This window comes from Balaenoptera borealis (assembly GCF_965194805.1).
Source record: "Balaenoptera borealis genome assembly, chromosome: 3".
Taxonomy (NCBI): domain Eukaryota; kingdom Metazoa; phylum Chordata; class Mammalia; order Artiodactyla; family Balaenopteridae; genus Balaenoptera; species Balaenoptera borealis.
Genome location: NC_138866.1, coordinates 135039783 through 135065630, shown reverse-complemented (window position 1 = coordinate 135065630; position 25848 = coordinate 135039783). Strand labels below are relative to the sequence as shown.

General features: G+C 36.3%; 2 protein-coding genes across 10 annotated transcripts in view; one reads left to right on the top strand and one right to left on the bottom strand.

Annotated features, from left to right (window-relative positions):
• The window catches only part of TTC23 (tetratricopeptide repeat domain 23), a 113587-nt gene extending 105859 nt beyond the window's left edge, over positions 1-7728 (bottom strand). For 2 of the 3 annotated variants that reach the window (XM_082387090.1, XM_082387092.1), the window contains exon 1: positions 5483-7728. The gene's annotated coding sequence lies outside the window, so the exon portion shown is untranslated. The remainder of the gene's footprint in view (positions 1-5482) is intronic. The other variant, XM_082387091.1, reaches the window with a different exon arrangement.
• An 84-nt stretch (positions 7729-7812) lies between these two features.
• LRRC28 (leucine rich repeat containing 28) overlaps positions 7813-25848 on the top strand; it is a 172785-nt gene continuing 154749 nt past the window's right edge. Inside the window, exons 1-3 of one of the 7 annotated variants that reach the window (XM_082387096.1) lie at positions 7924-7939; positions 10988-11121; positions 11915-12142. In XM_082387096.1, the coding sequence (XP_082243222.1) occupies positions 11975-12142 (168 nt within the window). In that variant the 5' untranslated portion in view covers positions 7924-7939; positions 10988-11121; positions 11915-11974. Of the gene's footprint in view, positions 7940-10987; positions 11122-11914; positions 12143-25848 lie in introns of all 7 variants that reach the window. The other 6 variants (XM_082387098.1, XM_082387099.1, XM_082387101.1 and 3 more) reach the window with 6 other exon arrangements.

Sequence of the window (25848 nt, the reverse complement as noted above, 5' to 3'; positions counted from 1 at the left end):
ATCATACTAATTGGTGAAAAGCTGAAAGTATTTCCTCTAAAATCAGCAACAAGACAAAGATGCCCACTCTCACCACTTCTATTTAACATAGTATCAGAAGCCCTAGGCATAGCAATCAGAGAGGAAAAAGAAATAAAAGGCATCTAAAGTGGAAGGGAAGAAGCAAAACTGTCACTATTTTAGATGACATGATACTATATATAGAAAACCCTAAAGTCTCCACCGAAAAAACTATTAGAACTAATAAGTGAATTCAGCAAAGTTGCATGACACAAGATTAATACACAGAAATCTGTTGCTTTTCTATATACTAATAATCAGAAAGAGAAAGCAAGAAAACAATCCCATTTAAAATTGCATCAAAAAGAATAAAATAGATAGGAATAAACATAACCAAAAAGGTAAAAGACTTAAATTCTGAAAATTATAAAAGCTTGATGAAGGAAATGGAAAGATATCCTGTGTTCTTGGATCCAAAGAATTGATATTGTTAAAATGTACATACTACCCAAAGCAATCTCCACATTTAATGTAATTTCTATCAAAATACCCATGAAATTTTTCATAGAACTAGAACAAATAATCCTAAAAATTATGTGGAACAACAAAAGACCCTAAATTGCCAAAGTAATCTTGAGAAAAAAGAACAAACTGGAGTTATCACACTTCCTGACTTCAGACTACTACAAAGCTACAGGAATAAAAACAGCATGATACTGGCACAGACACATAGATTAATGGAACAGAATAGAGAGCCCAGAAATAAACCCACACACTTATGGTCAATTACTCTACGACAAAGGAGACAAGAATATACAATGGAGAAAAGACAGTCTTTTCAGTAAGTGGTGCTGGGAAAACTGTACAGCTACGTGTAAAAAAATGAGACAAGAACATTTCCTCACACCATATACAAAAATAAAGTGGAGTAAAGACCTAAATATAAGACCTGAAATCATAAAACTCCTAAAAGAGAACATAGGCAGAACACTCTTTGACAGAAATTGTAGCAATATTTTTTTTGGATCTGTCTCCTCAAGCAAAAGAAGTAAAAGCAAAAATAAACAAATGGGACCTAATTAAACTTAAAAGCTTTTGCACAGCAAAGACAACCATTGACAAAATGAAAGACAACCTATTGAATGGGAGAAAATATTTGCACATGCTATGATCAATAAGGGGTTACTATGCAAAATATATAATCAGCTCACATAACTCAATAACAAAAACAAACAACCCAACTAAAAAATGGGCAGAAGACCTGAATAGACATTTTTCCAAAGAAGACATACAGATGGCTAACATGCACATGAAAAGATGCACATTACTAATCATCAGAAAAATGCATATCAAATACACATGAAATATCACCTCACACCTGTCAGAATGGCTATCATCAGAAAGACCACAAATAACAAATGTTGGCAGGGATGCAGAAAAAAGGGAATCCTTATACATTATTGGTGAGAATAAATTTGTGCAGCCACTATGAAAAGCAGTATGGAGGTTCCTCAAAAAACTAAAAATAGAACTACCATATGATCCAGCAATAATTCCACTCATATATCTGAAGAAAATAAAATAAAATATACATGCACCCAATGTTCATAGCAGCATTATTTACAACAGCCAAGATTTGGAAGCAAACATCAACAGACGAATGTATAAAGAATATGTGAGATATATATATATATATATATATATATATATATATATATATATATATATACATACACATACATACACATACAATGGATTATTACTCAGCCATAAAAAATAATAAAATTCTGCCATTTGCAATAACATGGATGGACCTAGAGGGTATTATGCCTAGTGAAATAAGTCAGACAAAGACAAATACTGGTTACAACTTACATGTGGAATCTAAAAAAAATAAAAGAATTGAATGAATATAACAAAATGGAATCAGACTCAGAGATATAGAGAACAAACTAATGGTTACCAGTGGAGAGAGGGAAGAGGGGAGGAGTGAGATAGGGGTATGGGGTTAAGAGATACAAACTACTATGTATCAAACAAATAAGCAACAAGGTTATATTGTACACCACAGAGAAATATAGCCATTATTTTGTTATAACTTTAAATGGAGTATATAATCTGTAAAAATATTGAATCACTATGTTGTATACTTGAAACTAGTATAATATTCTAAATCAACTATACTTCAATAAAAAAACAAAAGGAATGAAGGACTGACACATACTACAACATGGATAAACCTCAAAAACATGCTGAGTGAAAGAAGCCAGATGCGAAATACCACATATTGTATGATTCCATTTGCATTAATGTATTAAATGTCCAGAAAAGGCAAATCTATAGAGACAGAAATTTTATTATTGATTGCCTGGGCTGGGGGTAGTTATGAGAAGTGCTTGCAAATGGGCATGAGGTATCTTTTTACAGTGATGGACATTTTCTAAAATTGGAATGTGGTGATAGTTACACAACTCTGTAAATTTTCTAAAAAAATCATTGAGTTATATCCTTAAAGTGAGTGAATTGTATAGTATGTAAATTATACCTTATTAAAGCTGTTAAAAAATAGCTATGAAACCACGATGCAGTTTTATATGTAATTCTGACTTTTATACATCTTATAACTACAAGACTTTCATAAGATAGGGCAGCACTGATTCCCAAAGACAATATGGCAGAGGCTCCAAAAATTTTGAAAATCAATCTTAACATTCTGGCTCTACGAATAGATGGGTCACATGGTATTATTGCCTGACACCTAATAGGCCTCAATAAATGTTTACTGGATGAACAATCAAACCATCTTTATAGTGTGATTTTCCCCCAAACGTATCATCTACCTGATAGATGAAACTCAGTTGATTAGGGCATTTTTTTCTTAAGAAAACTGAAATAAATGAAATGCCGATATCCCCAGGGGAAAAGCTGATAAGAGCTTAGGTAGTCAGGATCAGTTAGGCTATAATGAGGTAAGATACTAACTCTTACATGCTACAGACTCACTTGATTTAGTAGGGTGTGGAGATGGAGGTGGGGAGTGGGAATGTCTGATCCACAGTCTTTCAGAGATCCAGGCTGACCAAGGTTTAACTGTACATCAACAGGAGTCATGGTAGACTAACAGAGATTGAAAAACTGTGTATGGGCTTTTCACTACCATTGCTCTTAAGTGACCCACCTCACTTCTGCTAATATTTCATTTGCTCCCAAACTCCAAAGAGGGCTAGATATCCAGGGGAGTAAATGGAATATTTGGTGAGCATTGCAGTCTACCACATTTGTCATCAGGGGACTTTGTCTCAGGATTCTTTTCCACAGCTAGAGATAACCTCCTTCTCCATCTATCTGATTAAGAACCACTGATCAAGAATTTACAATAGTAAGACAGATAGATAGCTAGTGGGAACCTGCTGTATAGCACAGGGAGCTCAGCTTGGTGCTCTGTGATGACCTAGATGGGTGGGATGCAGGGGGGGTGTGTGGGTGGGAGGTCCAAGAGGGAGAGGATATATGTATACATATAGCTGAGTCACTTCGTTGTACAGCAGAAACTAACACAACATTGTAAAGCAATTATACTCCAATTAAAAAAAAAAGAATTTAAAATAGATGACCTTCAGGTTCTTTGAAGCAAATTTTGAAGCAGGAGACAAATACCCTGCTTGGTATCCCTGAAGCTTTTTTGGGAGGAGATGGTTCTTGATTCACCTTTTTTTGCCCAACACTGAGGATATCATCTGGTACATGGTAGCAGCTCACTGAGGTATGGAACTGAGTTTTGTCTCAGAGAAACAGATCAGGTGAAAGCCTACAGTCTGAGTACAAATATCTCCCATCTTCCTATGGTGTTCTTCAGTCACAACTTTTTTTTTTTTGGTTGAAATTCCTTCAATTCAGTTAAATAGAACCAAGAAACCGTTAAATTCTGAGGGAAAGGGAGCAAGAACTGATGCAATGTAAACAATTACTTTTACTGTTTTATTACACCACAACTAACACCTCATGTAATAAAATTTATATTTGTAGTGTTTAACAAAAAATAAGCTCAATGCTTTAGAAGAATAGAAAGAAATGCATCAAGATTTATGTTATTCAACCATGTGAAGGTATTTGGAGAAAATGTCTTACGAGGCTGTTACCAATCTGCACTCCATTATTTATAGTATTTAGCCCCTTAGCTTCTGGTCTCTGTTCTTGCAATGTCAGTTTTATCTTTTTCAAATATTACCTTTAAAATGCAGGATCAAACTCCTTAATTCTGGCAATTTTGACTTTTCGTGTAACTTCTCATGCTTTTAAAAAATTTTTTTATTATACCAAGGTCCCCAAATGAAGCTTTTGCTGCATCAGAGCTAATTATTCTCTGTTCTTTAGGCTGCATATATTTGCTAACAACTCACCCACTACCCGGGATGCCGTTTCATTTCTTTTCTATCTACTGAAAGTTTGCTCATTGCTCAAGCCCAAAATGTGTCTTAACCCTACTGTGAAACTCTCCCTGAATATTTCTGCTCACACTGATCTGAGCACCTGAAGCACCTAGGGTCTACAGCAGTCATCTATGCACCAAAAACTATCCAGAAGTCTTCATTTAAACTTTTTGAGTCTCTTTCTCCCAGCTAAGAGTATGAGCTTCTTGAGAGACTGTATTTTATTACTTTATATCCCCATATATGGATTAACAGAGGACCCTCAACAAATATTTATTGCATACCTACTCTGAGTTAGGCCTTGTAGAGGTATAGATGTGCTACAAGGTATTATATTTACTAGTTGAATTAATGTTTGAAGAATCTTTAAGATGCTATATTTTGGAATTTTTTATTGGGCTGGATTTTTAAAAAATGTTGCTATTTCAAATATGTTTTAATATATATTATCCTCATTTATCAGTACTTCCTGAACTTTTATATTTTAGTTTTAGTGAAAATATCATTTTTGAAAGTATAAATGCTGGATTTCATTTTTGAGAATTTATCCTTACATTCATTATCTACTGATTCTGTTTCATATACCAATATTATGTTTTCCTTTGTTGTTAGCAGATCTGTCCCTGGATCTCTGAATCTACAAATATACACAAAACTTGGGTCCAAAGATGACGATAATTTTCTCTTATATCTTTTAACAGCTGGATTGTCTATTATGCTAGGTATGACAATATACATACAAAAATATTCATTTCCCTTGATAATTACAATAATATTACTAAGTGTTCCTCTAAATCCATATTAAAGCAACAAAAAACCACAGCTTCTTGGAGTATAAAATAATCTGTTATTAATCTTACTACCTTTTTCCCTTTACCATTCAAAAATCCATTGCTAATCTGCGAATAATGTTCTTTCTAAAAACACCCTCTGAAAAACTCTCTTCCTGCCACTCTTACATTATGCCAGCATTTTATCTGCTTTTCCTTTGACACTTACTCCTTTAAAACTAGCAAAAAAAAAAAACAAAATCAGAAAAGTTTAACTCTTACATCTCTCACTGTGTCGTAAAATCCTTTGTCAATTACCCGATGTGCTTGAGAGGTTGTCCGTTTCTTTTTCGATCGAATTACACAATTGTCTCGGCAGCCTGATTTATCAGTTTGGTCCACGCTGTTTCAGTTTGGTGATTCTTTGTACAGATTGATAACCAGAAAAAGTCTAAAGTAGAGCAATTCCAGACTAAATTGGAGCAGCCTTTTCCCGTAAAGCAACTTAGTACCTCACAAAATTCCAGGGAGAATGAATGATAGAGCATGCACCAATAGGGAGTGGAGAATAGTGTTTTATCTAAGTTTGCAACCCAATCCTTGGGAGCCAGGGGTGGGAATTTTAAAATGGGGTTGTCCTTTCCTTGGAATTTTCTTAAAGTGGTATCGCTGCCTGATGATGTTAAAGTTTGCCAAAGATTGCCCAATCAGTACTTTGTATTAGAGGATTCCCACCCCACCCCCCACTTTTTTTTTTAAAGACCTTTTTGATGTGGACTTTTTTCTTTTTTTTAAGTCTTTGTTGAATTTGTTATAATATTGCTTCTGTTTTATGTTTTGGTTTTTTTGGCCAGGAGGCCTGTGGTATCTTAGCTCCCCCACCAGGGATAGAACCCACACCCCCTGCACTGGAAAGGGAAGTCTTAACCACTGGACCGCCAGGGAAGTCCCGCCCCCTTGTTCTGAGGGAGGCAAAATGTGAAACTGTCACTTGACAAATTTAGAGAACTTTTAAGAGTGGCCATAGGATAATATACTAATACGAAGAATCACATGGCTACTTTTGTGTCAGTTTCAGAGGGCAGAAGTTGTTTTAAGATGATTCATTTTTCATGATCAAATATCAGATGTCAAACTAATGCATTAAAATATTTCATTTTTTAAGTAATGAAAACTAAGAGACTAACATTGATTACTTTTTAAAAATTGTTCTATCTATATAGTGAAGCCTTTTTTGTATGTGTGATTCTTCCATATTAGGAGCAAATATATATTATTTGGGTTGATGTTTAATAACCGAAAGATTTTTGTTTTTACATAAACTGAAGATTTCCTCATTTTAAGTCTAGCAAAAAAGTTCTAAGTACTACAAATTCTTAAGTATTTGGAAACCTGTATAAAAGGTCTTAGAAGTACATGACATATACCATCCATATACTTCAGTAACTTCTGAAGACCAGGTTTACTAAATAGATAATTGGTATTTCATTATAACTCATACTTTGTTTTGAGATAGGTCTTATTTTTATTTAATATAACTCTGCTTTCTAGGTTATTTACCTCTAACAAGTAATTAAATAAACCAACGTAAATCTATAAAGTCAGGATATCTTGACAATGAACTGCTACATTATAATCAACATCAAGCTTGCCAAAGAACAATAAATAACAGTAGTTCCATGAGAGGAAATTTTTTAAAAACTTCATTTCAGAAGAAAAGTTGTCTTGTTAACAAGCAAGGTACTTAAAAAAAATTTTTTTTTTGCTGTTCCTTAACAATGCTTTGATTTTTTTTTTCTTTTTACCATCATAAAGGTCTCTTCCTTTGATGACTCTGCTGACATAGGAAATTCTGTCTTGAAGAAATATTTATTGATGGCCTACTCAGTCATGCTAGGAACTGCCAGAATATTTAACTTACAAAGTTGTTACTGTCGTTTTAACGATTGTTTCTCACAGCAGACCTACGGTATTTCAAGAGCAGAGACTAGGTTACTGCCTCACGCTTGGAACGAACCTGCCAGCGCGCAGTGACTTCTTTTATACTGGGCTTAAGCTCACTACTTGATTAGTAACCTTGGCCATATTACATAAACCTACCTGACCTAAGTTTTTCATCCGTCATACGAGTATAGTAATAGTACCTGTGTCATAGGATTGTTGTGAGGGTTGAGATAACCTATGCACTGATCTCAGAACGCTGCCTGGTATACAGTAAAGCGACTGGGTGTTATTACTGTTGTAATTTCTCAACGTATGCATTGAATGAGAGGACGAGTGCATCAGTGAATGCATGAATGAAAGAACTGATCAGTTACTGACGGTCCCTGAGGCTGGAGCCGGCTAAACTACCCCCTCCAAATTCTGAGCAAAAAGCTGATCTCAACAGCAAACCCGGAAGCCGGAGCCGGAAGCAAAGACCGAGTCAGGGGCGGGGCCAAGTCGCGGAGAAGCCACATTCTTGGCCAATAGGCACATCGCTTGGAAAACAAGCCTCTCGTGCGATCTATCGTAAAAACCGCGAGAACGGTGGAGCATTATCGCGAGGTTCCGTCTTCCTCTCCTCCGCTCTGTCTTCCCCCAACCCTCTGAAGTGAGGGTCCCGTCCCGTCCCGCCCCGCGTCGTCCGCGCCCCGCCCAGTCCCCTCCCGGCGCCCCGCCCCGCCCCGCCCCGCCCGCCGAGTCCCGGCTTGCCGTCCAGTGCCCCTGCGCCCGGGAGTGCTGGCTTCGCTGGTCGAGGTGAGTGTAGCACTTTGCCGTTCCGGGTGGCTCACGTAGCAAGGGCCTCTGGCCCGACCCCCGGCCCTGAGGCTGGGTCTGGCAGAAGCGTCCGGGCTGCAGCGAGTGGACCCCGGCCCGAGCGGGCCCGTCTGGGCCTCGGGTCGCCACAGCTGCCGGGCCCTCCTCGCCCTCGGTGGTCGGAGAATCTCGATATGGGGTCTGTGAAATCCCTGCCACTGGGCTCACTGCTTCCAAACTCTAACGACCAGAGTGTTTCGTTAACTCGGGCAAAACGGCATGTGTTTTGCCTAAGACTTCTGCCAGCCTTCTTTTCAGTACTGAGAAAATAACCTTTAACAAATGCTTTTAATGTGCGTGTTTTAATTCATTAATCTACAATATTAGGAAATTGGAGTGGGTATTCCACTGAATTAAGTACGGAAGTCAATCTAAGGGACTCCTTTCCCTTAAAACACACCTGTTTTAAAATGTGTGGAATTTTCTTAAGATGGAAAGGTTAGTTTGCTTTAAATAATAATGGAGTGGATTGGTGTTTATCTGTCAGAAAACTGTTACGCAGGTGCAGTTGTGTACAGCTAATATTAAGTATACCATTTGCTTTTAATTGTAGATAAGAGGTAGTGAAGGGAATATGTATAAGAAAATTATCCTGGTAAAGGCTGTGCATTGCCAGTGAATGCATACGGAAAACCATTATCATTATTTATTATTGGAAGCTTTCAGATTTCATTTGTGTAGATTTCATCTCCCAAACTGCCTTCCTAGCAAGACGCATTTTAACAGAGTGTAATGGCGTTTTAAGGGCAACCAATCCCACCCATCAGTATTCAGCAGGATTCGAAGAAAAGCCATCAGGTTACACTGTATTCTCTTATTGGATCTTCCCATCAGGGAGTGTGGGTTTTGCTTTGTAGTCTTAAATTTGTATAAGCTTTGCCTACCGCTTAAATAATAATAAGAAGAAGCAGAGGCCCCACTGAAGTTCATGAAAGTCTGCCTTGTAGAGCAGTGCACAGGCTTTGGAGTTGAACACCTGGGTTGGTATTCTGGCAAGTTACCCTCTGAGAAACTCAGTTTCCTCATCTATAAAATAGGCTAAATAATGTCTATTGCAGTGCAGAGTTTTAAGGATTGAGAGATCTTTATTGCACATAGCACACACTCAGCATATAGTATCTACAAGCTGACTTTAGATCAGAGGTGAAAAAAAATCTACCTTGCAATATTACTCACATGTCCTACTGTCAGCTGTTCATCAGCTGTTTGAGGGCCTGCTTTGTGCTAGAGGCAGGTATACAAATGTAAAGAAAACAGCAAGGTCTCTGCCCTCAGGAGTTTACGGTACAGTCTCTTGGCTAGATTGACGATAGATAGATACACCAATAAATATATAGATTACAAATTGTGAAGAGTCCTACAAAGAAAGAGTAAGAGAGAAGACTTTAGCTTGGGATGGGGAAGTGATTTTTACGTTGAAACCTGAAGGGCGTTGGGACAGTGCTTTCAAAGGCTAAAGGAGAGCAGGAAGTGGTGTGAAGAAGAGTTTAGCACTTTCAAACACTAGAAAAGCCCAGGAGTTTGGTGAGAAGCCAGGGAGGGTGCTGCCAGGCTGGAGAAGTGGGTGGGGCCAGATTGTGAAGAGCCCTCAATACTTGGTAAGTTTAATTTTTCTTAAAAAACTTTTGAAGGGTTTATTTAGAATGCATGTGACTAGGGAGCAAGTTTACCTGAGAAAGAGAGGGAGACATAGTTGGATTTACTTTTTTAAAGGCTCCCAGCTAAGTGATTAATGTATTGCAAAGTGACTTGAGTGGACACAGGGAGACCAGTAATACATATGGCAAGGCAGGAGATGACAGTGGCTTTCCATTTGGGCAGATGGAGAGATGTGGATAGATTTGAGTGTATTTTGGAGATGGAAACCATAAGCCTTGTGATAGATTGGAGGTGGTGGAGGAATCATTCATGACTTCCGGCTTTCCTGGTGGTTAGAACGACGGGGGAAGATTTGGATTGGTGATGAATATCGAAAACTCTTTTTGAATGTGTTAAGTTTGAGATGCTTGTGAGACATCTAAACAGCTTCTAGTTTACTATTTCAGTGAATAATTACGCAGAAAGCTTCCCTTTCTAAATACAATCAACGATGTTATTTCTAGCCTAGTTCCCCTTGCTTTACAGGGAGAGAATTAAGATGTGGAAAGATTGAGTATCTTGTTCAAAGTCAAGTAATATGTCTCATAAAAATAGGTAAGTGAGTAGCTAGTATAAATACGGGAAGGTACTGGACTCTCATGTTGCATTGGGGATATAATTGAATACTCCATATTCTCTGACCTTTTATATAAAATAGCAAATACTTTCTTATTAGTTGGGAATTAAGAGTTTGGAAATAATAGAAAATAACCAAGAAGTTAGAAAACTCTGCTTATTGAAAGCTTATGATACTGCATTTTGTACTAACTTGGTATTAATTCCCAGTGAAAATAGTTTTTCTTAAGAAAAAACATTTTCTTTGAAAGGTACTTCTCTTTGGAGAGTTTGAGAAAGGGTGCCCTGGAAAACCAGAGTAGAATCTTTGAACAAAGCTTAACTTGTTTTTAGTGTTTTAGCATTTTCTTAGTATCCTGTGGAATCCTGTCAGTCTGTGTGTATAAAGACTTCAGGCTTAGAAATCCACTGGACACCCTTCCCCAGCCCAAGAAAAAAAAATCCTTGTTCCCTTATGAGCTGTTTGACCTTGGACAAATTATTGAATCTCTGAGTTTGTTTCTTCTTGTGGTAAGTGATGTGAAGTTTGTTTCTGCCCTGTGCCTAGTTGATAAGATGGGAAATGTTATTTCTCTTCCTATCCTTGTCAATTTGGAGCTAGAAAGGAATTTAATCTGTTCTGGGTTCTGGCCCTTACCAATAAATTGCTGTCTCCATTTTATGTTAGGCAACTAAGGCCCAGAAAGATTGTAATAGAAAAGTACAGGATTCTTATTTCCTAGTGCAGTATTTCTTCTTTCATTGAAATAATTAAGTAAAACTCTGTGTTCCCAGGCCTGTTTCTTTGCTACTTTTGATCATCTGCAAAGCTAAGAAGAAAGAAAGAAAAGAGAATAAAGAGATAAAAGAAAGAAAATATTAGAATATAGGACAATATTTAGATAGTAAGAAGTGAAGAAAATGAAGCTGTAAGTGGTCTAGTTATATTTTATATTATATACATTTAAATATATATATATTTTAAAATTTGTTTGGACTTTATCTTTTTAAAAAATTAATTAATTAATTAATTTAACTTATGGCTGTGTTGGGTCTTCGTTTCTGTGCGAGGGCTTTCTCTAGTTGTGGCAAGCGGGGGCCACTCTTCATCGCGGTGCGCGGGCCTCCCACTATCGTGGCCCCTCCTGTTGCGGGGCACAGGCTCCAGACGCGCAGGCTCAGTAATTGTGGCTCGTGGGCCCAGTTGCTCCGTGGCATGTGGGATCTTCCCAGACCAGACCTCGAACCCGTGTCCCCTGCATTGGCAGGCAGATTCTCAACCACTGCGCCACTAAGGAAGCCCACATTTAAATATTTTTAAAATGTTTTAAGCTAAAGACAAAATGAGGTAGTTCAAGAAGGAAATGGGTTTGCTGTGTCTAATTTTTTAAGCTCTTTGTTTGGTTGCATGTTATGAAACTGGTCTCTGTTCTCTTAGATAGGGATTCCTATCTCAAGTTCAAGAACTACTTTTTTCAAATAGGACTATTTCTACTAAGTAGTAAATATTGCTTAAATAGTGAGAGTATTTTTATTAAATAGTTATTCATTTTAATCTCCTTCTAAATATGTGTGAAAATTTAGTTTTCTTATAAAAGAAAAATATAGGAATGGATGTATAACTCTCTTTTTAATATCTGCAAATAGCTATATATGCTGACTGGTTTATTTGGCAACATTTGTTAGCAGTATCATAATTTCCCATTTTTTTGTTCTCTTTAGAAATGGACCAATTTTGACAAGATGTAGTGCTGCAGTGTGCCTGATGGGATATGTTCAGTCATGGCATCTGAACTTTGTAAGACGATCTCTGTGGCAAGGCTGGAAAAGCACAAGAATTTGTTCTTAAATTATAGGAATCTGCAGCATTTCCCATTGGAGTTACTAAAAGATGAGGGACTACAGTACTTGGAGAGACTCTACATGAAAAGGAACTCCCTTACAACCTTGGTACAGTATTATGTTGCATTAAAAAAAAAAGTCATTTATAATGTGGTCCTGACCAAGATATATTTTATATATCTTAAGATATTCAGACCAAGATTATATCCCCTCTTGTTGTATAGACAGGTAATAAAAGTACACATACAGGGGCTTCTCATTACATGAGAATTCACTATCCAAGTTCTTGCAGTTATGAAGTTTTAAGAGTCGTGTAGGAAAGCAAAATATTCACTAATATACCACTTATAAAATTAGTCCCACACACTACTACATATAAGATAGATAACCAGCAAGGACCTACTGTATAGCACAGGGAATTCTACTCAATATTCTGTGATAAGCTATCTAAGAAAAGAACCTGAAGAAGAATGAATACATGTATCAATATATGTACAACTGAATCACTTCGCTATACACCTGAAACTAACACAACATTGTAAATCAACTATACTCCAATAAAATAAAAAAAAAAAATTAGTCCCTATTCAGAAACCCCTCTTCACTTAGCCTGTGCATCTCTCTGGGCCTGTGCTTTCTTTGTGTGTTAAGATTCTTAGATGATTTATGGATGTTACAGTACCCAACAGACCAGTTAAAAAGTAAAGAAGAGAAAGACCAACAAGGATGACTTTGATTTAGACGTATTTAAAAAGGGAATGATTTGAAGATTAAAGTATTAAGACAGGCATTAGGAGGCTTGATGTAGCCTTTGAGTGTTTTGAAAAAAACCCAAAACCAAAAAACCTTCTTTATGATTGCACTGTGAAAATCAGATGACTTTGAATTGGGCTGTCATCCAATTTGTTGGAAAAATTTTTGCCACAAAAGCCAACATTTGATTCACTCTTTTTATGTTCTAAGAATAAGCACATAGTTATCATTATAACCTAAATTTTATTACATATGAGATTAAAAATCTAAAATATTTTTCAAGAGAGTGTGCCTGTCAAACTTTTTATTCCCACTGTTTATCATGATATTTGGTCTCTGTTTTAAATGGATTTTGCTTTATGTGGCCTTTTCTGATTATCACTGAACCTCATTTAAATCTTACACTTTGAATTCTAGTTCTTTTCCACTTTAGATGATTTATGCATTCTTGTTGTTTCTTTGTGAACAGACCCATTTTTCATTCCCTTCTCTGAAAGTATCTGAGTATCTGAAAATATGCCTTACTGGCCTCATATATATGGAGTGTTTTTCTGGAAAAGTTTTAGTTAGTCTGTGCAAAATACCTACAATGTGTAGAAAGCATTATCAAATTTGTTTATCTTTGTTGTCTCTGAAAGTAAGTGCAAGTATATCTTTTATTTTTAGTGTTTGACATATTTGTGTATATATTATTTTGCATGCCTAATTAGATTTTTTTAAATTAGATTTTTCACTTTTCAAACTTTAATAATCTGTATATAGTTATATTAATCCTTTTTGCGAGATCATCATTGCATGAAGTGAAACCGTATTTACCTAGTGTTTTTCCGCCCTCTGGAGAAGTGGTGTAAGAAATAATTTGTCAAGGATTACAGCCCACATTTTCTCATGTTTGTTGTTGATGTACAAAGAAAAGGTTGTGAGTGGATTACTTCTCAACCATCAGTTATAGTCCACGGGTAGAAGAAATTGGCCTTTGCTTATAAATGTTACAATAAACTTTTGGTTTTGTGGCCGTTTCTTGGCTGCAGTTTTCTATTTATGAAAATATTTAAGTGTCTACTATACAATTTTAACTGATATAATGGCTCCCAAGCATACATTTCAAGTTCATGCTTTGCCACCTTTTTAGTCACTGAAGATTAAATTGTTGCATATGTTTATAATGGTAGGTGTATATATTTTATTTTAATGCTTTCTCTTAGCTGGAACATTTGATTCCTTTGTATCAAAGAGCTTTTTAAACTGTAAAGTGCCATACAGATACCGGGATGGTGGGAATGGTAGCAAGCATACCATTCCGTGACTATACTGAGTATAAGACAGCTTACTTATATCCAGCATAGTCTGAGAATGGCATACTGCACAGGTTTTCAAAGCTGATGAAACAGTACTTGCCCTTGAGTGCTCCAAACTAGTGACTGCAGGCTTTTAGAATGTTTGCTGGTGTTATTGATAAAGTATATTTCCTATGGAAATAATAGAGATTTAGTATGTAAAATTTGACTTAAACTGCAATACTGTCCAAAGGAAAAAAACACATTATTGGAAGCATATACTATCAAACACATTATGAGTTAATTGGCCTTTTTTTTTTTTTTTAAGAGAAGCTTGGGAACCTGCCAATTATTTCCATTTCCACATTGTTTTATTATTTCTTATTAACATTGTTTTATTGTGTTTAAATGTCTTCTCCTCAGCATTCCCCTTCTCCCCTCTTCGTATGAAGCCTCCTGGTGAGGAGTCACTAATGCCTGACTTCTGTCCTTCCTTTTTCCCTTCAAGCTGCTCAGTATTGCACTATGGTTTATATTTGTAGGATGATTGTATGTCAGATGCTTAGAACTTGGAGAATGCCCATATTAAAAATAAAGCACAGGGAAAAGCCTTTTTTATATACAAAAGAATAAACTGTTCATATTTTACATATAAAAATATGTGCCCTTATAGCAACCAACATAAGAAATATATGGAAAGTAGTAGTTTCTCTTTCTATTCCTCCAATTCTGTGCTTTGGAATAACCAGTGTTAATAGTTTGGTTTTGTCCTTCCACTCCTTTGCTTGTGTTTATGTAATTATGTAGTCTGTATTTTTTTCCCTTTTTAAACAACAAAAGGGAATCATACTCTACATATTTCTCTGCAGATTTCTCTCTTCACTTCATTCTCATTCCACTAAATTCTAGGCCAAGAAATATATATACATCCTTGTATTTAGGATCAGGTCTCAAAAGTAGGATTGCTGGGTCAAAGGGTAGGAACATTTTATATTTTAAAATACTTTTTAGCAGTATTTCATTATACAGTATTACCACTTATTTGTATAACTGAAAAGTCTTAAAACTGTTTAAAATATAATGAATCAATTTATATAGGAATCCAGTTATATAATTAATAGGTGAATAAGAAGTAGTTAGGAAACATTAAGATTTTGGTTCCTAACATTTATCTTAGAAAATGATTTAAAGAATTTTTCTATAATTATTTTAAATACAGTTCAAGAATTATTAAGTCTCTGATCTTTGTGGTAGTTTGAAGTTAATAAGAGAATAGGAGATACAGGTTCTGTATTTGATAGGCATCCACATAGTTGTTGAATGAATAAATAAAAGAATATAAAGTAGAAGAGCATAAGGTCTATAGTACAGGTATAACAGTTCCAGACTGAGAGTCTTTGAGGGCAGGGACTCTGTGTTAAATTCTGTATCCCCAGTGCCTGGCTACTGTCTAACATTTGTAGGACACATAATCTAATTCTGTGTAGCAGGATTGTAAAAGATTTTTTAAGGAAGGTGCTATTTGCATTCACCCTGAAGAATGAGTTTGTCAGGAGCTTGGGAGGAAAACTATCATTCATTCATTCAACATGTATTTATTGAGTACTTTCTGTGTATCCAGTACTCTACAAGGCACTGACATAGATACGTCATGGAACAAATTCTTACTCTCATGGAATTTTTGTTTCTTGACATCCCAAGCTGAAGAAAAACATATGAACTGAGATTCAGTGGCAGAAGATTAGGATCAATATTTGTCCAAAGACTTTAGTGACAAAGTGATGGTGACTATGATGGTGACTATGTTAGAAGCTCTGGAGAGTAGAATGCAAGTTTGAGGGGTTAATTGGTGAGAAGGAGATGAAAAATAGATAACAAGGTAGATGGGTCTTCAGGTTTGGTTTTGATATGGAAAAGTGGTCATAGCTGGAGGGGTCTTGACAAAAAAGGAGAATTTTTTCTTCTTTCTCCTTTTTTCTTTTCTGTTCACCCCTCTTCTCTTTTCTAAGAGGAAAGAGTTGAGCCTGTGTAAATGCTGATGGGAAATCTCCATTAGAGAGGAGTTGAAGATTCAGAAATAAGGAACGATTAAAAGTTCAAGATTCCTAAGAAGGTAGGAAAGGATGTGCTCCAGAGCACAATTGGAGGGAAGGACTTTAGAAATAGTATCCCCCTTCCCGCTTTAACAAGAGAAAGAAAGGATAGGTGCAAAGGAAGATTCAGATTGTGGGGGAGAGAGTTCTTGTCTGGTGACTACCAGGCAAGGCCAGCTGCTTAGGGAGTGAAGATTTGTGGAGAGTGCAGGTTTGAAATTATTGTTGCGAAGAGTCACAGCAGTTTGGTTAGAGAAAGGTAATAGAATCATTGGCATTATTCAGCAAGCAGTTGATGGCTAGGTTTATGGTGGAACCATCTGCTTGTTTAGGGAGTTTTCTCCTGCAGTTCTCAGATGTCTGAGGTATGAAGAAGTTGGGATGTCGCATTTATGCAGGCTTAGGTTTTTGCCAGGTATAGAGGGACTAAGGAGGTTTAGGATTTTGGCAAGAGTGATTAAAATGATGGGACATGGAGTCTGAGGTAGATTGGAGGCAAAGGAAGAAAGGAGTGAGTGAATAGGGAAAATAGAGAGGGTCCAAAGGATCCATTGATGTTGAAGACTTATTATACTGGGCATGATTGAGTAAGCCATCTGGGAGGATGGGATATTATAGTTGTGGAGAGAGACATCAGTCATGGAGAAGTTTCAGATGATGACAGGATATGAGTGTGCAGGCTGGAGGGAGCTGAGGTAGAGCCTACCTTGTCCCCTTGCACCCTAATCCCCACACCCCCTCCCTGCAAATAGCTGGGGTCTTTGTAAGAGTTAGAGAAGGAATGAAACATGGAAGCAGGAATTAGCAGTGGAAGCATTTGAGTTCTGCAGTCCCAACAAGAGAGTGTTTTATTGTTTGGTAGCACAACTTAGTACTAGGAAGTAATAGACCAAGATCCTATGTGCTTAACCTCTTTGGATCTCAGTTCCTTCATTTATAAAATAAAAGGCCACAAGCGACTTGGAGGGGAAAAGAAAAGAACTCAACTTGGAAGCAAAATCACTTAATGGATCTGCCAGCTTCTCTTAATGAGTGTAGTAGGCAGCAGGCCTTCCTGGGGACGTGGAAGAGTGACCTCCCCAAATATTGATGGAGCTCTCATCTCACCTGTTGACAATTTTATTTATAAATATGAATGGGTAAGAAAGAGGCATCTAAATTTTAGTGAAAGAAGGGAGTTTGGCTTATGGCTAAGAGCAATAAGAGTAGATGGATCCTGATTAAGCAGTTAATCTATGTAACAGGAGAGAACTTAAAAATGATATCCTTCTGAGATTCAAGGGAAGAAGAGGTATGTCCATCACAATCCTGAATTGGGGTTGGGGGATGAGGTGGGGGATGAGGATGTTATTTCTTTCCTATTGACCCAGGAGAAAATTTTCCTGACCTCCCCCCATCAAATATAAACAGGCAAATCATAAAAGAATACAGATAGTCAAAACAAAAAAATGTTTAACTTTCAATAGAAGTGATAAAACATTGATCATCCTTACCTAGTAATTAGAAAAGATTTAATACCTGGTGTTGAAGATTATCAGTGCCCTATGTTGAAACAATGGGGAGAAGATGCTCTCATACACTATTGGAAGGAGTGGAAGTTGACTCATTACTTTTGGTGGGCGGTTAGACCATATCTAGCAGAATTTTACATGTGCATATGTTTGAACCAGCATTTTCACTTGCAGGAATTTACCCAACAGAAAAAATAGTCAAGTGGACAAGGATACTCATCACAACATTGTATATGATGAAAAATTGTGAAAACCTAAGTGTTCATCAATATGGGGTGGGTTAAAATCTGGTAGCAGCTACCATCGTTTGAGTCTTTACTAAGTGCCAAGCACTGTTTTAAGTGATTTATATGTATTAATCTAATTAATCTGCAAGACAGTCCTATGAGGTAGGCACTATTATTCCTACTTTATAGACAAATAAACTAAGGCATAAAAAAAGAATACATCAAACAATAGTGATTATAGCTGTGGAAGAGGGGAGGGCACAAGAACGGGGGTGGGAGCTGGAATAAACAGAGCCTTACACTTAAGTGTTTATAGTAAAAGGGAAAGGTCCTACTACTAAGTTTGGTTTATATTCTTTTCAGTATATGATTTTTATAATTAAAAATCAAAATAAGATTATTGGAATTTAGTGCCACTAAGATCTTATCCAGCTCTCAAATTTTATTAATCAGTGAGTCTAAACGTTTTGATTTACAATGATGGTGATGCCTGCATTTATGCTCCTTGCAACTGGTGGCTGGGTTGAGGGTGAAAGGGGTTGATGACTGAGAAGTCACACAGCTACACGCTCTACCCACTTTGAATTTGGTAAGAGTACGATCTGGATCAAATGAACATCAGAACACCCTGAAGGGAAAAACAATAAGTTAAAGAGATGGTAAAAAAAAAAAAAGCACCATGCAATCAAGTGTGCCAGAAGAAGTAGGGAGAGGGAATGGTTTTGTTTCTGTTTGATTGGTTCATTTTGAATTCCAGCACAAGGGCTTCTTGTTTTTCCCTAATCTGTTGGATCCCTGCAGCTTCCACTGCTGCTAGGGTGTAGGGCCTCCATAATCACTGTGAATACTCTGTTCTTGAGTTAGCTCTGTATAAAAGCATCTTAGTTATTTCTTAAATTGAATGTGTGGAAACGACTTATGTCAAATGGTAAAGCATTCTGATGCTCTGTTTATGTTTTAACGCTTATAGTCCTGCAAAACATTCATTACAAATGTACCCCGTCTCAGTAATATACCTGTGCCTGAAAAGTGTGAGTGTTGTTATAAATCAAAGCTGTTTTTCCTACTGAATTTTCAGATTTAAGTAACTTTTCCTCATTGTTACTGGTTGATTGACAGTAGCTCCTTGTCAAATACTTAAACTATTTGAAATAGCTTGGAAAATGAATGTCTGACCTTTAATTTATTCTGTTGAATCATAGGATTTCAAAGCTATATGGAACTTTATAGATGATTTAGGCAGTTTTTCTTTTTTGAGGTAAGTAAGCTTAGAAGAGGTTAATAGATGTGTCTAAAGTCATTTTTATGGCCAGTTAGAGCAAAAAGCAGGTCTTCTAATTTGTAGTCCAGTTAGTCTTGCTTTTTTAATTCTGCAGGTATTTATTGATGACCTGTTTCTAGCCTAGCACCATGTAGTTAAAATTTAACCACATTTATCCACTGTGGAGCAATGAGGTGTTCCATGTTAGGTGAGTTTTCCTAGTTACCTCTTTGAAGTTTACCTCTGAGTTTTACTGTGAGTCTAACTTTTGATAGAAATACTTTTACAACATGCATCATTCTATACTTTCTTAAAGAAATATGGGGAACATGATTTAACCCACTGTTCGTGATTTGTAGTTTTTGCCTGGGGAATTAGGAGGGAGGTTTTAGAAGGAAGGGGCAGGGATACAGATCTTTATCTAACACTAGACCATATCCTTGTCCACTTGAGGGATTCTGTGTACAAGCAGAAGACTCAGAAGCCATTACTTTGTATATGTTTCCACAAGTTTAAATTCATTTTCAAGCATTCACTATACTAAAAATGAGGTACCTGTGCACTGAGATACCAATTTTTAAATGTTAGCCCCATCGAATCAGTCTCTGTCTCTCCCTCTCCCTCTCCCGATAGATAGATAAATAGATAGAAAGAAATAGATAAAATGTATGTAAGGTGCTTAAAATATCATACATTGAGCTTGGAACACTGTTCCCTCCTAAAACAAACAATTATGTTATAAGCATATAGAATTACAAAGGGTAGGTATATTTTTAAATGGTTGATCTGGCCTTATGGAAGAAGTGTTTAGTATTCTTTTTTTGTGTCTATTTTTGTTGCTGTGAAAATTCCATTTATAAAATCATACTTACTGTATGCATATTAAATAGGTTTTTATAAAAATAAAAAAAATAGAAAGTAGGTGGGGGCATATGATGATCTAATCTTCAACCCTTGTTTATGATATCTATATAGCTTTCCTTTTTAAACAAATATTTTTAATATTAATACTTCACAAAAAAATTTTTTTTTAATATTTATTTATTTATTTGGCTGTGTTGGGTCTTAGTTGTGGCACCCAGGATCTTCATTGTGGCATGTGGGATCTTTTCGTTGCGGTGTGCAGGCTTCTCTAGTTGCGGTGTGTGGGCTTCTCTCTAGTTGTGGCATGTGGGCTCCAGAGTGCACAGGCTCAGTAGTTGGGGCACGCTGGCTCTCTAGTTGTGGCGTGCGGGCTCTAGAGCGCGTGGGCTCAGTAGTTGCGGCGTGTGGGCTTAGTTGCCCTGTGGCATGTGGGATCTTAGTTCCTCGACCAGGGATCGAACCCACATCCTCTGCATTGGAAGGCGGATTCTTAACCACTGGACCACCAGGAAAGTCCCAATACTTTACAAAGAATTTAAGTAATTTTTAATGTTTGTTTTCTTTTGAAAAATATTCAGATACAGTCGTCCCTTGGTATCTGCGGGGGGTTGGTTCCAGTACCCTCTCCGATACCAAAATCAGAGGATGCTCAAGTCCCTTACATAAAATGGCTTGGTATTTGCATATAACCTATGCATATCCTCCTATATACTTTAAAATCACCTTATAAGATTGCTTATAATACCTAATACAATGTAAATGCTATATCAGTAGTTGTGAATACAATGTAAATGTTAGGTAATAGTTGCTGGTGTAGCAAATTCAAGTTTTGCTTTTTGGAACTTTCTGGAATTTTTTTCCCCTGAATATTTTTGATCTGTGGTTAGTTGAATCAGAGGATGTGGAACCCGCACACAGGACCGACTACATATTTCAGTTTTGTAAATGTTATCAGATGTATGGTCTTTTTAATTTTGAGCGTATTTTCTGTAAGAGTTTTTGCTAAGTAAAAAATATCAGTCTTGAAGTTTGTTTTACATTTTTGGCAATGAAACACTTGCAGTTTTGCAGATACTTAACATTTATTTATATTTTTTAAGGTGATAATTTTAGCCTCTATAAATGTCAAACAAATATTTCATCATTTTGAAGAAAAATAATCTAAAAATTTTATCATTCATGCAGTTAGTTAAGTAGTTCTTTTATGTTTTATATCTAAAAGAGCTGATTTTAAGTGAAAAATTGGTAGTGAGTGTAATGATATAAATTTTGCACTAACATGATAGCTACTAGTTATGTGTGGTACTAATGTTTAAATTATTGATAAACGAAATAATACTGAAAATTCAATTCCATAGTCACAGTAACTACATTTTAAGTGCTTAATGGCCACATGTGGCTAGTGGCCACTACATTGGTCATGTAGCTAGAGAATATTTCCATCATTGTAGAAATTCTGTTGGACCAGTGGTGTGCGTGACTGAAAAAAAAAGAATACCTTAAAATTGATAGTAGCAACTCATTTTTATCATGAAAGTCAAACTGCCACTGTGTGTTAATGCTACAGAATTGTAAAGAAAAATTTTCCCAGAATTCTTTTTAGACTCCTCAAAGACAACTTTAGAAACAAAAGAACTTGTCCATATTTTGAAAGTTTCCTTTTCTCAATTTTCCCCCCTTTCCTTCCCTTTTGAAATGGCTTTATTTTAATATTTGTAATGCTTGTATTCAATGAATTTCCAATGAAATTTTTGTTTTAATGAACTTGGGACATAAAATATCTGTGATTATTTTGATGGATGCATTCCAAGAAATTTGGGTATTTGCCGTGGTTTTTCATTGTTTTTCTTTTAGAACCATGAAAATAAACAAAAAACCCTAAAGATGCTATGCTTTCATATCCAAATAATCAAAATTTGCATTTTCCCATAAAACACTGACATATGTTTGGGATTATCTTTTTGTATTGCTTATGAATAGATTACTCATTATTTGCCCAGTGTAGTCATTACATTTTTGCTGGGAAACAGGATGTCAGTGGTAACTTCTAGTGGTCCTTGACCTAACAGTGATTGCACAGCCCTTGTTAGGAGTGGTTAGTGAGCTGTTAATGCTCTTAAGCACATTTCTTATTGCCCCTTCTCCCTCTCCCTAGCACCTCCCCTCATCCCTCTCCTCCCAAAATGTGTGTCAGGCTTTCTAGGATAATTCAAATGAAAACCATAGTTAATAACATTCCTTTGTGTCACTCGTTTCAGAAGAAAGGAATTTAACCGTCAGAGATTTTGATGATGGTAGATGCAGATATTGAGAATCTGCTGTATTTTTCTATCTCCTGGGAACACCAAGGAAATATGACAAGTGTTTAAGACAGGCTCATGCTTTTTTGGTCTGCTTAATGTTTATTTGGAGAGAAATTTTAAAAGAGGAAAATGAGTAGTTAATGGGAAGTGAGCCAAGAGACAAGAGGGTAAATGGTAAGGGACATTGGGGAGCAAGTGGTGAGTAGGACTGTGGAGGGCCTTTCTGCTATTGTGGACAAGGAAAGGTGGTGCTGCTCATTTCTCTCTGTTCCCGTTAGCCTGCCAGAGCTTCTGACTTTCCTGCTGAGAGATCCTGCTTTAAAACATATATAAAAGAGGGAGAAATACTTGAGGAGGAATGAAATAATATTCCTGGTAGTAAAAGAAGTTTACCTTAGTTGTTCTCATATAGCCACATGGTATTTAACCCTTGCTGTATGCTTGCCCAGAAGCAGTGTCACCAAATTATTAATCCAACTAGAAAGCTTGTTGAATATGTTGTGGTGGTTTTTGAATGAAGTACTTTTTGCCTTCAGTACCAAAACTTTATTAACTTTATTAAAATTAAAAATAATTTATTGAGGTGAAATTGACACAATGTAAAATTAACCATTTTAAAGTGAAAAATTAAGTAACATTTAGTATATTCACAGTGTTGCACAACCACCGCCTCTTTCTAGCTCCAAACATATCCCTGACTCCAAAGGAAAACCCCTTATCCATTAAGCAGTTTCTCCCCACTCCCCTCCACACCCCAGCCCTGCAACCAGCAATCTGTGTTCTATCTCTCTGGATTTATCTATTTTGGATATTTCATATAAATGGGATCATTCAATATGTCACCTTTTGTGTAGGGCTTCTTTTCACTTAGCAGAATGTTCTCAAGGTTCATCCAAGTGGTAGCATGTATCATTCCTTCATTCCTTCTTATGACTTAGATGCCACTGTATGTGTATACTATAATTTGTTTATCTGTTAATCCATTGATGGACATTTGGGCTGTTCCCACCTTATGGTTATTATGAACAGTGCTGCTATGAGCATGGGTGTACATGTACGTGTTTAAGTACCTGTTTTTAATTATTTTGGGTATATATATATGAGTGGAATTATGGAGTCTTATGGCAATTCTATGTTTAACTTTTTGAGGAACAGCCAAACTGTTTTCTACGGTGGCTGAACCATTTTACATTACTGCCAGCAATGTACAAGGGTTCCAATTTCTCCACATCCTTGTCAGTAGTTGTTATTTTACATTTTTAACAAATTATGGCTATCCTAGTGGTTTTGAAGTGGTACCTCGTTGTGGTTTTGATTTGCATTTCCCTAATGCTAATGAATTTGGGTGTCTTTTCATGTGCTTTTTGACCATTTGCATATCTTCTTTAAAGAATGTCTTTTCAAATCCTTTGCCTGTTTTCAGTTGGGTTGTTTGTTTTTTGTGGTTGAGTTGTAAGTGTTCTTTATATATTCTGAATGCTAGACCCCTATTGGATATATGATTTGCAGATATTTTCTCCTATATGTTGCCTTTTCACTTTCTTGAAATGTCCCTTTATGCACAAAAATTTTAAATTTTGATGAAGTCCAGTTTATCCATTTTTTTCTGTTGTTGCTCCTGCTTTTGGTTTCATATCTATGAATCCATTGCCAAATCCTTGATTGTGAAGATTTACCCATGTTTTCTTCTATGAGTTTTATGGTTTTAGCTCTTAGCTGTAAGTCATTGATCTGTTTTTAGTTAATTTTTAGTTAACTTTTGTATATGGTGTGAGGTAGAAGTCTGACTTTATTCTACTTTTTATAACTGCTGTAGAAACTATGCACTTAATTCATGACTTCTTTGAAATGTGTTGTTAGAGGCTGGATGGAGCAGGTTTTGCAGAACCCTGAATCCTAGTGGTTTGTAACAGCACAATGATTTCTCGTTCATGCTGCACTACTCTCTCAGATCTCTTGGGGACTTTGGTTCATGGTATCTTTACTCAGGGATGAAAGCTGATAAAGGTCACTGTGGACCTTTCGTGCTCAAGCTCTCTAAGGCCTCTACTTTGACATAATTCCATTGACCGAAGCAAGTCACTTAGCCACGTCGAGCTTGAAGAGAGAAGTGTAATCCTACCAGCTGCCCAGAAGGAGAAGAAAAGAAAGTAAGTAGTGCACAGTCACTACAAGAGAACAGGACTGAACATGTGTTTGCAACATATTTGACATATTTGTTCCAAGATACACAATTTTAAAACATTCCCATTTAAGGGGGTTGAAAGTTTTCCGTAAAAGGACATGGTAAAGCATCATTGATTCAAATTTTGAGGTAAATTTTATACTAACTGTGCTTGCTGAAGTTCACATTATTTGTAAAGAAAAAATTGTTCAGTTAAGTGATAGTATGAGATTTAATGAAGAGAATTTTGGCTTAATTTATAAAACAATTTTTAAGTAGTTTAGTAGGAAGTACTCATACTCAAGGAATTTGGGTACAAGTTGTTTAGTAAAACTTTTGTATGTCAAAATTGTGAAAAAGAAGGAAATATTAGTAATAACAGTTTTGCAAGGCACTTTAAGGTTATTACTTTTGTCTATCAGGATTTTAAAATTTAAAAACATTTTAAAACTTAATAGACTAAATCCTATAGATCAAGATAAACTAGTTTGTGTGGCATCTGTAATCCAGCATTAGAGCTTAGTTACCTGCAGAGTAACAAAAATGTTGATGTTAACTATATAGTTGTCCAGTCTCTTACCCACTTTTCATAAACTATGGAAATAGAAAACTTAAAATGTATAATATTTCTCTTATATTATTCAGTTACATTTCTAAAATGTGCCACTAGAAAGCAGAGAGTGTATTAGAGAACACCAGTAGGTGTCAGCCACAGCCTTTGCAGCAGGCTGATTATTTACCAGGCTTTTGGGGTTTTTTAAAACCCAGTATTCTAATGAACTGCAATTTTCTCAAGGTTGGTGTGCTTATTTTTAGATTAAAACACAGGGTACTTGCTAATAAAGACATAGTGATGCACTAATGGCAGCAGGAACATTATTCAGTGCTTAATTGTGTGTGTAGCTAAATAGCTCAAAGAAGTAACTAGTTTGTCATGGAAAAATGGTGATACTGTCATGGAAAAATGGGAGACAAGTAGGCATCTGGAAAGAATGACCATGGGTGCTTTAGTTAACCAGATATGATACTGATATTGTAGCAGATCAAACTAGATGAGGGTCTAATACCACTTCTTTTCTGGACAAGCCTTTCTTTTTTAGAGGAACAACTATTAAGCCTCTTACCTCCCCTCCACCACCCACAGAGTGCTTTAGTTTGCCTGGGATGCTTTGTAAGTATGCCCATAAGTGGAAGTGTATATTCCTCTTACTACGAGATAGTACTGGTACTGGTATGAGATACCAGTACTAGAAGAAACATTTTGGGGACTTGGACAGATCCAAGAGCAACTTTCAAGGAAAGACCATTCATGAAGGACCTCATTGCAGATATTGATGTCAAAACATGGGGTAAAGGGAATC